The 16617-nt window shown below is 48.3% G+C and overlaps 1 protein-coding gene across 1 annotated transcript in view; it reads left to right on the top strand.

Annotated features, from left to right (window-relative positions):
- ERICH6B (glutamate-rich 6B) overlaps positions 1-16617 on the top strand; it is a 54980-nt gene that overhangs the window by 1502 nt on the left and 36861 nt on the right. The window contains exons 3-6 of the mRNA XM_010854649.1: positions 6618-6663; positions 7522-7639; positions 10653-10768; positions 11249-11367. Coding sequence (XP_010852951.1) covers positions 6618-6663; positions 7522-7639; positions 10653-10768; positions 11249-11367 — 399 coding nt within the window. The remainder of the gene's footprint in view (positions 1-6617; positions 6664-7521; positions 7640-10652; positions 10769-11248; positions 11368-16617) is intronic.

Here is a 16617-nt window from a genome sequence, read left to right as displayed (position 1 = left end):
TCCTGAACCCTCCTCCCTCCTCCCTCCCCATACCATCCCTCTGGGTCGTCCCAGTGCACTAGCCCCAAGCATCCAGTATCGTGCATTGAACCTGGACTGGCAACTCGTTTCATACATGATATTTTACATGTTTCAATGCCATTCTCCCAAATCTTCCCACCCTCTCCCTCTCCCACAGAGTCCATAAGACTGTTCTATACATCAGTGTCTCTTTTGCTGTCTCGTACACAGGGTTATTGTTACCATCTTTCTAAATTCCATATATATGCATGAGTATACTGTATTGGTGTTTTTCCTTCTATTTTTGACCGACCTACTCACAACTTCAATAGCTGTGCCCCCAAGCCCTGAGCCTACCAAGCAGACAGGGAGACCTGATGATCCAACGGGAAGCCTCTGTTCATAAAAAGCAAAACGAAACAGAACACACCCCCTAATTTGTATCTTCTCCTTTCCTTGTTGCACAAGTAATACATGTGCATGGTGGACATTTGAGAAACTGTATACAAGTAAAAAGAAAAAAGCAAAAGCAAAAATCAGTCTTATTCAGGGTCTTCTCCGGTGGTCCACTGGCTAAGATTCCACACCCCCACTGCAGGGGCCATGGGTTCAATGCCTGGTTGGAGAACTAAGAGGCCACACGCTGTGTAGCCAAAAAAAAAATTTTTTTTTAATTTCTGAAAAATTCACTCCCATCCAGAGACGATAATCACTTTCGCACCTTGATTATGTCCTCCCCAGACACTGTATAGTGCTTGTAACCTGCCTTTAAGGCATATTTATTTCTATATCATGTGCTGTGCTGTGCTTAATCGCTCAGTCGTGTTCACTTTGTGACCCTATGGATGTAGCCCCCCAGGCTCCTCTGTCCACAGGGATTCTCCAGACAAAAATACTGGAGTGGGTTGCCATGCCCTCCTCCAGGGGATCTTCCCAGCTGCGGGATTGAACCCAGGTCTCCTGCATTGCAGGCAGATTCTTTACCATCTGAGCCACCAGGGAAGCCCAAGAATACTGGAGTGGGTAGCCTATCCCTTCTCCAGGGGATTCCCGACCTAGGAATCAAACTGGGGTCTCCTGCATTGCAAGTGGATTCTTTACCAGCTGAGCTACCAGGGAAGCCCCTTCTGTATCATAATTACATATATATATTACATATTTATAGGAGTATCATTTCACACTTTCAATTTTCTACACATCGTTTTAATGGCTACATCACATTGTATTATATTTTAAACCGTAATTTTTTTTGGCCCCACTGTACGACTTGGAGGATCTTAGTTCCCTGACCAGGGGCTGAACCCACACCCCTGGCAGTGAAAGCACCGAATCCTGACCACTGGACTGCCAGGAACTTCCCCAAACCATAATATTTTTAATTGGTTTCCTATTATTAATCATTTATTGCTTCTGTTTTCTGTTACCTTTTAAAATAGCATGTTGATAAATATCCTTATAGCTAAATTTTATTAATAAGCTCTACTTATTTTCTAGAACACATTTCCATAATGTGTTACCAAGTCAACAAAAACTAGGATGGTTCCCTGGGTGCCCATTCAGACCCTGGAAGGCATCATCTTACCCTGCTGGTGGGTATTTAACTTTGGAGTGATTTCTGTTATCCTAAAGCTCACATTTTTCCCATACTGCTTCTGCAGTTGGCAACTTTTCCTTAAGTTGGGTTTTGTCGTTTGGCAGTGGTCTCCTTGTGCTATTGCTCCAAGTGGGTAACATGCATTTATTCATAGGCCACACAGTGTCTTCCCTTGATGTTATGACAGCATGGCCATATCCAACCAGAAACAGAAAGTTAAACATCCAGGTCATCTGCATCACCTTAATGCTGACCTAGAAATAGAACTATTTTCTGGAACAAGCAACTATCTCAGGCAGCTTGAATCTTTAAATCCCAATCTGACTGCGCACAACCCACATCCTAAAAGCTGGGTGGGTTCGGCAGCCACACAGGTGTTTCACCTTTACATCCTATTCATCAAATCATGACAGATGTCTCACCCTATCAATACCTCGTACTGCCCTCAGCAGTTTAGTTAGTACCTTGGAGAGGTCGTTCCTCTTGCTGGGAAATTCTCTCTTCTGTGTATCTGCACCACTGAGCTCCCTCTCAGGATCCTGACAGCCCTGTTCTTCAAGTACCAAGGGTAATTCTAATACTGAAAAACATTCAAGCCATTTCTTTTGCACAGTATGAATCAAGCATTCTTCACGTGTCCCCACTACGTGTCGGACCTTCGCAAATATATTACACACCAGAGTAGGACAAATAGAATGCTGTCAAATGAATGGAACTGTGTATAAAGCAAAAGCTTTGAAAATAAATGCCCTGCTAGCAAATATTGGCGAGGCACTGAAAAAAAAAAAAAAAACTGTAGGAGAATACTAAAATGCCTTTAAAGGCACATGCAAGCATGTCTTAGTCTATGAAAACTCAGGGTACCAAGCCAGACTGTACAAAACAGATTAAGTTAAAACGGTTTACAAGAGGATCTTTAATTTTCAAAAGACTTTACATCAAGATTTCTTTATGTAGAATTTCTCCCCAATACCTTAAAGATGTAACTGTTTATCCTTTCTTTTGAACCTCAGTTCAAAAACAAGAGTGCTTTCCTGACTCATAACAGATGTTCAGTAAATGCAAATTGGATCAAGTTCAATTTCATTCATTTCACAAAGCCAGGTGTGTACCTAGACACACACATACACAAACACATTTTTTCCTTGTTTTTTTGTTTTCATTTTGATTTTTAATTTTTATGGTGGAGTATAGTTGATTTACAATGTTGTGTTAATTTCAGGTATACTGCAAAGTGAATCAGTTATACATACACGTATGTCTACTCTTTTTTAGATTCTTTTCCATATAGGCCATTACAGAGTTTTGAGTTCACTGTGCTATCCAGTAGGTCCTTATTAATTAACTATTTTATATATAGTAGTTTGTATACATCAATCCCAATCACTCATATTTATTTTTAAAACAGTATTGTGAATTAATCAGTATCTATAAAATGAACCCACAATGACAAATAGGCTTCCATATCACAGGCTAATGGATGGATTATTAGAGGTTAGTGGTGAAGCACTATCATGACATGGATTGTGATACCTCATCTAGCCTCAGAAGGAGAGAGTGCCGTGATCTACTAGTGATGTCTGCCGCAGCATCAGGAGAGGAGGAAGGAGCCTGATGCCATGTATTGATTTGGTGGCAGATGTGAACCTGTCACAAAGAGCACTTTTTTCTTCCTCTCTCAAGAGCTTGACTGCATAGGTGTGAACACCAGTTCTCTCCCATTTATCTTGCATGGGTTTGGGCAAGTCACTTAACTGCTCTTGGTTTTCTTAGCTGTAAATTAGGTATACACTGAAAGTTGCTCAGTCATGTCCAACTCTTTGTGAACCCAAGGATTATAGCCCGCCAGGCTCCTCTGTCCATGGAATTCTCCAGGCAAGAATACTGGAGTAGGTAGCCTATCCCTTCTCCAGGGGATATTCCCAACCCAGGTCTACCACACTGTAGGTGAATTCTTTACCATCTGAGCTACCAGGAAAGCCCAAGAACACTGCAGTGGGTAGCCTATCCCTTCTCCAGGGGATCTTCGTGACCCAGGGATTCAACCAGGGTCTCCTGCATTGCAGGCAGATTCTTTACCAGCTGAGCTACCAGGAAGGCCCGTAGGGATAACACTAGACCTACCTTATGTGAAGATTAAAGGGGTTAAATTATGTAAAGCATTATGAGCTATGCCAGGCATATAGCATTTTAAGCATATAACCTATGTAAGTATTAGGTATTATTATTATAATATATTATCATTCCCCTTTACCACTGACTTGTGATGGGTAGGTAACATCCCCTGGCCACATCGCTCTCTTTTGTAAAATGGACATAACAGAAAGACAAGAGAAGATGCAATGAACTAGGGTGTGGGAGGGATCTATGCCCCACCCAACTACTCTGCAGGCAGGTCAGTTTCACAGACTTTGATTGCCCTGGACCAATCAGTGTAGTGTCAGACCAGTGACCCCCATCCCCTCTCTTCTTTAAAGGGATGATTTTCTCCATGGTTTGTGAGAAAATCCAATAAAATTGGATGATATCAATGCAGCATCAACTGTTACTGAATAATCAATGGTCACGTGTGACAGATCTCCCCGGATTTGAACTGGGAGGTTCCAAATCATTGTTGTGAAGCATGGGTGTGAACCCGGGGGTGTCAGAGTTAGAAGATCCAGCACAAGGGTGGGCCTTGGACCTTGGGCATGTGGATTACCTGTTCCAGGTTTCACTTTTGCCGTGTGAAGAAATACCCTGTGACTGTGGCAATGTTCTTTCATTTTCATTCTGAAAATGCTTTGAAAGCACTCCCACACCACACAATTGCCTGGTGCAAAAAGGCATGTCTGATCTCACAAGGTGCAGGAAGGTTCTAGAAGGAAGAAATACAATCTGCATTTCTGACGTGCTGTCATAGAACGGGAAACCACCGCACAACGTGGTCCCTTTTGTTCATTTAGAACCTAAGACCTTCCTATGATATGCTCCTCTGTCCCTGGGATTCTCCAGGCAAGAATACTGGAGTGGGTTGCCATGCCCTCCTCCAGGGGATCTTCCCGACCTTGGGATGGACCCTGAGTCTCTCACATCTCCTGCGTCGGCGGGCGGGTTGTTTACCACTAGCGCCACCTGGGAAGACCTTCCTAAAGATGAACTCTGCTCTGTGGCAAATGATGCTGTAGAGATGTCACAGTATACTGATTCATAATGTTTCTACTTAATGACATTTTGAGACACACAATCCACAGGATTTGATTTTCTTGCCTCTTGCTAGCTCTTCTTTGGCGGCTCTGAATGCTCTTTGACCTAAAAGCTATAATCTGGTTGCTGTTTCCAGGTGAGAGTTGGCATCCCAGGGACTATATCTAAATGGGGAACCTAGCAATTCTGTGTATTTAAAAAGAAAGGCTTGTGATACACTGATAAGGCAGAGACAGGGGAGACAGACAACTTGTCAAGCAGCAAAGTTCACAAATAAGCCAGAGCTTCCCAATCAGGGTGGCTTGAGTCGGCCACTACTGGGGAGAGATGCTGGGTCCCCAGTTCCCCCAGCCTCCACACTGCTCCCATACAAACAGCATCATCTTCTACAGCTGTCTTGTCCTGAAGGTTAGGAATAGAGTCCAGCGACATAGGGTGTATAGTGTTCATTTCAGTCTCTGTTTCCGTCAGGTCTTCAGTCACTCTTTACCACCCTCCTCCCTTTACAAATGAGGATCCTGGCGTCTGAGAGAGGGTATGTGACTTCTTCAAGGTCATGGAAAATAACTAAGAGTCAGGAGACACTCCCAGGCCTTCTCTTTCTCTTCTAATCGCTTCTCTTTTTCTCCTTCCTTCCCTCCTTTCGTCCTTTGTTTCTGCTTTTTAATAAATTATATGCATATTTTAATTCGAGAGGAGTAACATAAAATGAAGCAAAATCTACTTCTGTTCCTTTTCTCATGGGAAATGTGAAAAGTAGGAAGACACCAACCTACCAACATCCGAATATAAATAAGGCTGATTCACATTTCAGCAATTTTTATTCTGTCCCTCCTGCTCTCATCTTTTGCTTGCTGGTGGTGGTGGTCCTTGTTTTGTCTTGATTTTACCATTTCAAATACGCTGTATATACAAGCTTGTATTTTACTTTTGTTACTTAGTCCTGTGACCTTCACCTCTGCCCATATTGCTTAGTGTTTGTAGCCATCATTTTATTTTTTAGTATGGATTTATTATTGTTATTTATTTTGGCTGTGTCAGGTCTCGATTGTGTCATGCAGGATCTTCCACTGTGGCAGGCAGTCTTCTCTAGTTATGCAGGCGGGATGGGATCTTAGCCCCCCGACCAGGGATCAAACTCACACCCCCTGCACTAGAAGGGGGGCTCTTAACCACTGGCCCACCAGGGAAGTCCCTGTAGACATCATTTTAATAGCCAAGTAATATTCCTCAGTAATAGTCTATCTCATGGGTGAACTATGGATAAGTGTTGAACATTTAAGTTTCTCATTCAAGTTTTCTGATTCTGATTTCTTTACACTTCCACTGGGCCATCCTCTATTACTAGAACTGATGCTCTATTTTATCCCAATTGTACCTGAAATTCTTGATGTCATATCATTCAAACCCACTAGTCAGGTGATTAAATGACACAAATAGAACTTGTAAAATTAAATATCATTTTTTAAAATATTTATGTCCTCTGAACCTCAGCCCTCTTTCCTGTATGGAAAAAAATATCCTTCATCCTGTGACAGAGGAGGGACTCTATGATAACCCGAAAGATTAACAAAGCAAACTTGAATGTCCCAAATCCACAATTTCATGAAAATTACCTTCTTGAGTTCTAATTTTATAAAATTTTTAACCTCATAATTTCTAAAGGAAACAAGAAAGAGAACACCATAAAAAAAAAAAAAGCAAAAATAGAAAAATTCTGTAAGTCAGGGCTTCTCCACCTCAAACCCAGCATCACATAACTAATGACAGGTTTTTTAACAGAAAGAAAGTTTCCTTTTTTTCCCTAACATTGTCTTTCTTTTATTTTTTCCAACAGACTTCAAGGCTCATTCTTCACAAACCCTGCCTGGTCTTAGAGCAAGGTAAAAGTTTTTTGGTGTTTTTTGGGTTTTTTTTCTGATAAATCAGGGTGAAAATTCGTGCTGAGGGCTGATGCTTCGTAGCCTTTGCAGTCCCAAAGACTGGGAGCAGGGGTGAGAGTGGGTAGGGGTCCAGGGAGCAGGACCTCCGAGAAGGAGGGGTTCCGGGGCGGTCTCCTAGAAGTCACACACAAAGGATCACCCAAGATTATTCCCCTTTGCCATTCAAGCCACTCACAAGCTGAGAGAGGAGCCCCGGGATCCAGAGCCCTGGACACCCAGAACTATGGAAAGAGCAGGGGCCAGCTGAGTCTAGAAAGGAGGTTAGTGTGGGGAAAGACGGCCAAGGGCCCTGGGCATCGTTCGTAGTGAAGAGGTGTGTGAACGCCGCAAGGAAGTTGCCATCCTCCTCGCTCAGGCGTATTCCAAGCTCCAAATGATCGTGCAGTGAGTATTCGTGGAACTCCTGCCACAGGGCTTGACCCATGCTAGATGGTCACTGCGAGAGCTGTGGACAGAAGCCTCTGTGTGCTCCGCTCTGTAGACACCCCTGTGGGGCAGGGGACACGCGAGCTCTGGTTCACAGTCTTCATCCCCTACATCCGCCCCAAAGGATGACTAGGGGAAGGCGGTCACTGACCTCCAGAGGGGAAGTGGGTGGACACTAGATACAAAGAAAGCGCGAGGCTGGCTGGGTTACACTGAGAAGCAGGAATGAAACCTGCTCTACTGTGCAGGGAAGACATAGGCTACAACTTGAGGACCCAGGGCTCCGTACAGGGGCACCCCCTCCACCTGGTGAGGTCGGCTCCCCACTCCCACCCTCCACCAGCCCCTCTGTATCATGCTTCATGCTTTCAGAGGCTCAGCATCTGCCAGGACCACCCCACTACGCCAATCCACAGAGGGAGTGCTTTCCGGAATCCCCTCCACTTCAGTCACTGACACTCACAGAAGCAAGCAACGTGATGCTGAAGGGGCCTGACGATGAAGTGACTGGTCAGGCTGGGATGGAGAACAGGGACCCAGAGCCAGGCTGCCTGGGCGTGGATCTCAGCTGCTCCACCCAGCCAGCTGTGTGCTGCGGGGCAGCCGCTTCATCTTCTGCCTTGGTGTTCCCATCTGTAAAATGGGGACAGGAAGAGTTTCTGCTTCCCCAGGGCTGTGTGTATTTGTGTGTGTGTGCGCACACACTCAGTTGTGTCCAACTCTTTGTGACCTCACAGACTGCAGCCTGGGATGCCAGGGATCCTCTGTCCAGGGGATTTCCTAGGCAAGAGTACTAGAGTGGGTTGCCATTTCCTCCTCCAGGGGATCTTCCTGACCCAGAGATGGAACCTGAGTCTCCTAGGTCTACCTGCATTGGCAGGCAGATTCTTTACCATTGTGCAACCTGGGGTGGGGCTGTGGTGAGGATTAAACAAGTACTTCAACATTCAGAAAACTAAGATCATCACATCTGGTCCCATCACTTCATGGCAAATAGATGGGGAAACAGTGGATGACTTTATTCTTCTGGGCTCCAAAATCACTGCAGATGGTGATTGCAGCCATGAAATTAAAAGACGGTTACTCCTTGGAAGGAAAGTTATGACCAACCTAGATAGCATATTGAAAAGCAGAGACATTACTTTGCCAACAAAGGTCCGTCTAGTCAAGCCTATGGTCTTTCCAGTGGTCATGTATGGATGTGAGAGTTGGACTATAAAGAAAGCTGAGTGCTGAAGAATTGATGCTTCTGAACTGTGGTGTTGAAAAAGACTCCTGAGAGTCCCTTGGACTGCAAGCAGATCCAACCAGTCCATCCTAAGGGAGATCAGTCCTGGGTGTTCACTGGAAGGACTGATGCTGAAGCTGAAACTCCAATACTTTGGCCACCTGATGCAAAGAGCTGACTCATTGGAAAAGACCCTGGTGCTGGGAAAGATTGAGGGCAGGAGGAAAAGGGGATGACAGAGGATAAGATGGTTGGATGGCATCACCAACTCAATGGACATGGGTTTGGGGGGACTCTGGGAGTTGGTGATGAACAGGGAGGCCTGGCATGCTGCGGTTCATGGGGTCGCAAAGAGTTTGACACGACTGAGCGACTGAACTGAACTGAACTCATGGGGGTGCAGTGGAGCCGTGGTTACCACCCGGGGTAGGTGCAGTAAGGGCTGTGTGTCACTGTTAGCCTTCATTCTGCTCCCCAAGAGCCGCTCATAGAAAACTTAACACGTGTAGAACGAGGAGCAGGATTCCTGGTCAGCTTTGTCCCAGCACAAGCACCCGTCCAGCTTTCAGCCGTATTGCTGCCGAGTGTGCTTCTGTTCCCCGGCCCGGCAGGGAGCCCCAGGCCTCCCCTGGGTCTGCCCCCAGGCAGTTCAGTTTGGCTCCCCAGGGTCCAAGGCTGAGCCTGGGGTGCTCAGAGAGGCCCTGGATTTTCCTCACCCAAGGCTGCTGAGAGATCGAAATCTCCACAAACCCCTTTGGGCAAGAAGTGTCCCACGGGTGTGTGTTTGCTAAGGTCAGCGGGGAGGGGGCACAGACTCAGGTCAAGTGTTTCCTGGGTTCCTCGTAAGCAGGAAAGCACTGGCCCCCAGCCCACGCACTTCTGCACGCCTGCTGTGAAGGTGCCCGGGCACACACCAGGCCCCGTCCCCGCTGTGAGGCAGCTGCAGGAGCGGACATGGTGGAATCTAGGACCAGGGACCCCGTCCTGCACCCCTGCATTGCTGATAAAGCAGGGCGCTGGTGTTTGGCAACGCAGTCTGGTTTCCCAGGTGCTGAAGTCACAGCAGAGCCCTGGCAGGCACCCCAGAGGACCCTGCATCGTCCCAGCCCTGGGCGGGCGTGGCAGGGAGGGCAAGTGTGCATGAGAATGAGCATGACCAGAGCGGCCCTCTGTGATCTCAAGCACAATCCTAGTGCTGGTCAGCTGGCCGCTTTGACTTCTCAAGGTCTGTCCACAGGGACTTGTATTATCTCCTTGAATCCCAGCAACATCCCACCAGCAGGATAAGACACTGAATTTAGAGGAGTCCCCTGATGCGGCCTCGAGGCCCAGAGCAGGGCAAGACTTGACACCTGCTGGAAAAGCTCGCCCTTCTCCACTAGTTCTCGACCTCTGTGGTCACTTGACTGAAACCTGCGCATCTTGCTGCTTGCCCTGGGGCCCCTGCCCAGTAGCACACCCTGAGAACACAGCCACTCTGCCCGGCCCTGCGGGCCAGCACAGGCCCACCCCCGGGCCCCGGGAGGTGGCACAGATCTGCCCTTAACGCCCGCAGACGCTGAAGGGAGAACGGCGTTCCTGTGGGGACTTCCCTGCATCAGGGCACCCTGAGCCCCACAGGGAACCAGCCCATCTTGTGAAGGGCCACTGAACTTCTTACTTTGCCTCTAAAAACAGCACTGCCTCTAAGAGCCAACACTGCCCACTCTCATTTTGTCCTCACTTATGGAGATCTGGTGCAGGGGGGAAGTATTCTCTAAAAGGTGCAGAGCACTGGAGTATGGGCATCTTTTTGAATTATGGTTTTTACCATTCGGTTACCATGTGGGAAGCTGCCCTGTAACACAAGGAGCCCTGCCTGGCACTCTGTGACTGTCTAGCGGGAGGGGTTGGGTGGGGTTGGGGGAAGTTCAAGAGGGAGACGATATATATATCCTTCTGTCTGAGTCATGATGTTGGACGGCAGAAACCAACACAGCATAGTAAAGCAATTATCCTCCAATTAAAAAAAAAACAAAACGGTGTGGAAACCAAGGCATGGAGAAGTCAAGGGGCTTACCCAAGGTTACGCCACTCTACTCCAAAGAGCCAAGACTCCAACTCAGACCAGCCGACCCCAAAGTCTACTTTCTTTCTACCGTCCCTAGTCACCGCCCCCCTTATCAGCTGGGCATTTCCCTCACGCCTGTCTCTGCCAATGGGACCAGTCGACATGACATGACTTCAGGGCCAAAAGCCCCTCTCATCCCTCTGACGTGGTTTCCTGTCTACTCAGCAGAGATTCCTGAGGAAGGGCACGGTGCAGGGCAGGATGCTGGGGCCCCTTTTTGATCCCGAGCTCCCCGGCAGCAGGGTCTGCGCCTCACACCTGAGGGCCTGTCCTCGGGCCCTGCAAAACCTTCCCTGAAAATGGTGTGTGCAGAAGGTATACTGGCAGGCACAGACCCCAGTGCTTGACCTGAAGTGCTGCTCTGGTCTGCCTGAGGCAGCCATGAGGCGGGAAGGGCGACTGGAATGAGCAGGGTGGTGAGCTGGCAGGGGCAGAGAGTGTTCTGGAAGGTTGGACTGTCTGTTATGGAAGCCTGGTCTGCTGGCCTTTGAAGGCGTCTGCAGACCCTTTCATTCTAAGTGAAGCAGCAGCTGGCACCCAGAATGGCCCACAGGGCTATTTTCCATTCCCCTGTGATGGTCCTGGAATGGGTGGAACCCTGCGCAGGCCAGGGAGCAGCCATTGCCACCCCAACCTCCCGGCAGGCAGCAGCCGTGGGGCTTCTAACCCGGCCCCTGCCTGGAGGTGGACTGTCTGTGGCTGGCATCCCTCAGGTAACCACCTTCTTCACTGTCCCTTCTCCCATCCCCTGAATCTGCCAGCAGCAGGCCTCTTCTCGAGGACACGATGCCATCTACATCCTTTGTGAAGCACGAGGGAGAGTTTCTGCCCTCCCAGGACCAGAGTACACAGACGGAGTGGATTTATGAAAGCCAGATGGGTAAGGGACCCCGCACCCCACATCCACCTCGAGGCCAGGCTCCGGGGTGCTGGGGAGATGTGGCCTCGCGGGTGTCCCATGGAGGTGGAACATCGAGGCTGGAGCATCACCCGTCAGATTGATGATGCATACTGCTTCCTGGGCCATCCTGTCCCTGTGACCCCCCGCTTCCCTTCATCCTAGACCCCCCTCAGAGAAAGAGCATCAGCAGAGTGCTAAGACAAACACCTTCTCCCATCTCCCCCTCTTCATTAGTTTTCCTGTTCTCGTTCCACATGAACACAGGCCCTGTTTCCCGCGGGGACACAGGCCATTTCCTTCCCAAATTACAGGCCGGTTCCCCGGGGACAGAGCCCATCTCTAAATAATCACGTGGTGAGAGGACTGGGACCCACCCCAGAACCTCCATCCGAGCGTGCGGTCAAAGCCAGCCCTGGTTCAGAACGAGCCAAGACTATCCATAGCAGGAATTTGTGTGGCCACAATTAGGAGACACTCAAGAGACAGCACGACTGAAGCGACTTAGCAGCAGCAGCAGCAGCAGCAGCAGCAGCAAGAGACAGTTTGGCAAGATTGCACTGAGGATCTTAATTCTCAGCCCAGTTAAGCCCAAAGGCCCTTTGCCCTAGGATCCTGGGAACGCACCCCTGAACGGCATCTTCTCTCGCCATGATTAATAATTTAAACCCAGCCTTAGTGAGATTGATCCATCACAGATTCACACATTAGTTTCACATCTGTAGTCATGGCAGCAGTGAATTAGATTCCTGACCGGCACCTCACTTCCCTGCCCCCATCCGTGCCTGCTCGATTTTGTAGTTCAAATGTGGCTTAAATGAAATTAGGAGCCAGAAACCCTATGAGGGAGAAGGGGCAGCGGAGGCAAGCCCACACGAGCCAGGAGTTCCAGGGTGCTGGCTGCCAGCACACGATGGGGAGGATTTTACAGGCTAAGTCGGTGCATGTGGGGTTTGTGTCAGGGTTTGCGCTCTGATGGAGCCCTGAAAACTGGAACCATTTCAGAGTCAGTAAGCGTGATGGCTGGGAAAAAAAATCTGAGCACTTATCTAAATATTCATAAGCAGGATTCTGGAAGTCATTTACTGGGTAATCGCCTGTAAAGTGCCAATGCTAAGCTTGAAAGGAGGTGGGATAAGAAAAGGAGACAGAGGGAGGCTGAGGTGGGGGAGGGGGGGCACCAGAGCCTGTTCACTCCACGGGGCACCTTCCTTCAGAGGGAGGCCCTCTGGAAATCAATGTTTCATTTGCCATATTCATTCACGATCCTTTTGGTCTCCAGGCTTAATTATAGAGCCAGTTATGTCTGGATCTAATTTAGGTTTTAAGTGCTCTGTGCATTTGGACTGTAGGGGCATGTTTTCCAGCCAAGTCTCTTTCCACTACTGAGTTCCTTTGTGATGACACCGCATGACGTGTGGAATCTTAGTTTCCCCAACCAGGGATGGAACTGGGGTGCCCCCTGCAGTGAAGTGTGGCATCTTAACCACTGGACCACCAAGGAAGTCCCCAACATGTGTTTAGTGTTTAGCACAAGTCTGGCCACCCACAGCAATACCTACTGATCAGATCCTGTAATGCTGGTGGCCTGGACCGACGGTGTGGAGTGTTGAGCCTCTAAGCCAGGGTCAAGGTCACACCCCAGGCTCCTACAGAGACATGAAGGGTGGTGGCTACAGCCGAGATTGGAACACAAAGAAAAGTCAGCAATTTCCTAAAATTTATGAAGGTTTTTCTTTTCCCTTCTGCCCATGGTTTACAATCAATCTTTTGGAGGGTGTTAAAATAATAACTGGACAGATTTTACTGGCAATAGCTACATGATTGTGTCTGGCCAGGGGAATGGAGCAAAGAGGCTCATTAAGAGACTTCTCTGAAAGAGTGAAGAGTGAAAAGGAAGCGATGGGGAGTGGGGTGCAAGGGGAACCCCAGAAGTATGGAGCTCCAAACAGGAGGTCAAATCTAGTTAGGAGAAGGTGGGGGAGAGTGACACAGGGAAGATGCTCCGTGTGTGATGGGGACGTACCCCCGCCATGAAGAAAAGCCAGTCCCCCTGCAGCTGGAGGACAGGATACTAAGGGTTCCTGAGGATGGCAGATGCAAAAAAAAATCTGATTGGCCCAGGGCAAAAGCCGCCCATCCACTAGTTGGAGAAACACAATTGAGGCTAAAGCAACTCAAAGTGCTGGTTTTGTCGGGGGCAGAGGATCCCCAGGGGTGAGCGGAGGTGAGTGTTGGTGGTGATGGTGCTCAGGGTCCAGGACTGGGCATCCCCAGCACCCGCTGCCTGTAAAGATGCAGATTCCCAGGCTTTCCTAACAATCCCTGCCTGCATCCTTAACTACATCCCCAGAGGATACTCAGCACAAGAGTGCTGGAGAACCAGCGAAGCTCTAAGGCAGAATGGATTTCATGGGTGATAGATTCCCACTTTTAAAGCCTCTTTTTATTATGGGACTATTCACCCCATACTCTCCATGGAGTTGAAACTCACCATTCAAAAAACTAAGGTCATGGCATCCAGTCCCATCACTTCATAGCAAATAGATGGTGAGACAATGGAAATAGTGACAGACTTTATTTTCTTGGGCTCCAAAATCACTGCAGGCAGTGACTACAGCCTGAAATTAAAAGACACTTGCTCCTTGGAAGGAAAGCTGTGACAAACCTAGACAGCATATTAAAAAGCAGAGACATCATTTTTCCAACATAGGTCTGTATAGTCAAAGCTATGGTTTTTCCAGTAGTCACGTACGGATGTGAGATTTGGACCATAAAGAAGGCTGAGCACTGAAGAATTGATGCTTTCAAATTGTGGTGTTGGAGAAGACTCTTGAGAGTCCCCTGGACAGCAAGAAGATCAAACCAGTCAATCCTATAGGAAACCAACCCTGAATATTCATGGGAAGGACTGATGCTGAAGCTGAAGCTCCAATCCTTTGGCCAACTCATGAGAAGAGCTGACTCATTGGAAAAAACTTTGATGCTGGGAAAGACTCAAAAAGGAGAAGGGGGCAGCAGAGGATGAGACAGTTGGATGGCATCACTGACTCAGTGGACATGAATCTGAGAAACCTCTGGGAGATAGTGGAGGGCAGAGGAGCCTGGCAATGCTACAGTCCCAGGGTCACAGAGTCAGACAGGACTTAGTGACTGAACAACAAATTCAACCCCAGACACCCAGAGACAGCATTTTACATGGACTCTATAAACAGCACTTTGAAACAAACATGGAGGTATAACACCCAGATAAATAAATCCTTGAAACCTATTACTACAGAGAGTGGCAGGTCTGACATGGAAGAAATGCTAAAGGCACCAGAAATGCCTCATGGCTTGGGTGATGAAGCAGGCTGGAGGACCAGAATGACTATTTATGGCCCCAGGTGTCTACACCGCCAAGCACAGAGCAGGGTCATAAACAAAGTATACCAGAAATTCTAACACAGAGCATTATATCCCCACTGGTAGAAATCCTCAAAACTTGGTGCCCCCCGTACACACACACACAATAAGCACCTATAAATATTTGTTACATGCTTGTGAAACTGCTGTTGAGTCCTCACCAGACTCCCGATCATGATGATGAGAGGGTGCACCCTTCCCTCAAGAGACGGTCTTGGTAGGCAAGGAGCTGTATGCAGACGTTCGTACACATGGAAAACAGCTATGATCAACCTGGGCCAAATATCGAGAGCAAAATGCCCAGGAGGAGCCAGCACAGGATCGTTAAGAACCGATCAAGTACTTCCCTGGTGGTCCAGTGGTTAATAATCTGCCTGCCAATGCAGGGGACACAGGTTCCATCCCTGGTCCGGGAAGACCCAACATGCTGAGGGGCAATGAAGTCCATGAGCCACAGCTACTGAAGCCTGCCCGCCTAGAGCCTGTGCTCTGCAACAAGAGAAGCCACCGCCATGAGCAGCACACATGCGGCCACGAAGTGCGGCCCACACCAGCCGAGACTAGAGCAAAGCCCGTGTAGCAACAAAGACACCGTGCGGCCATAAATAAACAAATACTTTAAGAAAAAAGAACAGATCGAGTGATGCTGGCTCTTACGTCACTTTTTGACAAGGTCATTAAATCAGGAGCTGTGGTAAAGCAGGAGGCCTGAGTTCCAAAACATGTTTCATTTTCAGAGCCTTCCTGATGTTCCTATAGACAAGGTAGACAAACACAAGGTGGGAGCATCATGATCACAACAGCATGAGCACTGTGGAATAAGCATCCAAAGAGTCTGTTTAAGGATCGAGTACATCCGTTTTCCAGTTGGGGGCCACGGGGCTCCGTCCAGCACAATATTTTATCATAGACTCAGATACAGATATAGGAGGAATACTGATATCTGTACACGACTGGAAGCGGTTGAGTCATGATGATAATGTGATCAGATTCTGAAAGATCTTGACAGCCAGAAACACTGGATCAGGACTGGCTAAATAAAATAGAATGCTCCTTTAGATTAGACCCTGCTTGTAGGCCCACAAATACAGGAAGGAGAAGGACAAGGCGGGGGAGCCCTGTCTGCTCTAGATTTACTCAACCACAGGCTCCATAAGTCAACAGGATGACTGATGTGACGGCCAGAAGGTTGATATAAGCAGAAACAACTACAAGGGTATGTAGAGGGAGATGAGTCCTGCTCCAGCCTGCACAAGAGCAGCCCAGGGCGCTGCTCACTAGAAGCATTCCACCCTCCATGGGGGCCAGAAGTGGACTAGCTGGGACTCAGAGGAGAAGCTGGTATGAGGCCGGCCTGGAGGTAACATCGCCACAGAGAACTGCTGAAGCAAACGAGGCCGTTAAGTCTGGAAGACACGTGAGTCTGAGACAGAATAAGTGCCTTCGAATATCTGATGAGCTGCCACACAAAACGAGAAAACGAGACCTGGCCTACCCACCTGCACAGAAGGGCTAGAACAAGGCAGCTTGAGGAAAACTGGTTAAGAAAAGGAAATGGGTCCCGACAGCCGGAGCCATGCGCGGTAGAATGCATGTTCTTAGTAGTCAGAGAACTACTTCCCTGGCGGCTCAGACGGTAAAGCGTCTGCCTACAATGCGGGAGACCCGGGTTCGATCCCTGGGTCGGAAAGATCCTCTGGAGAAGGAAATGGCAACCCACTCCAGCACTCTTGGAGAATCCCCTGGACGGAGGAGCCTGGTGGGCTACAGTCCATGGGGTCGCAGAGAGTTGGACACAACTGAACGATTTCACTTTCACTTTTCAGT

The sequence above is a fragment of the Bison bison genome, unplaced genomic scaffold (assembly GCF_000754665.1).
Source record: "Bison bison bison isolate TAMUID 2011002044 unplaced genomic scaffold, Bison_UMD1.0 scf7180017864345, whole genome shotgun sequence".
NCBI lineage: Eukaryota > Metazoa > Chordata > Mammalia > Artiodactyla > Bovidae > Bison > Bison bison.
Note: the sequence above shows the minus strand (reverse complement) of the source record. Positions and strands in the feature narration are given on the sequence as shown.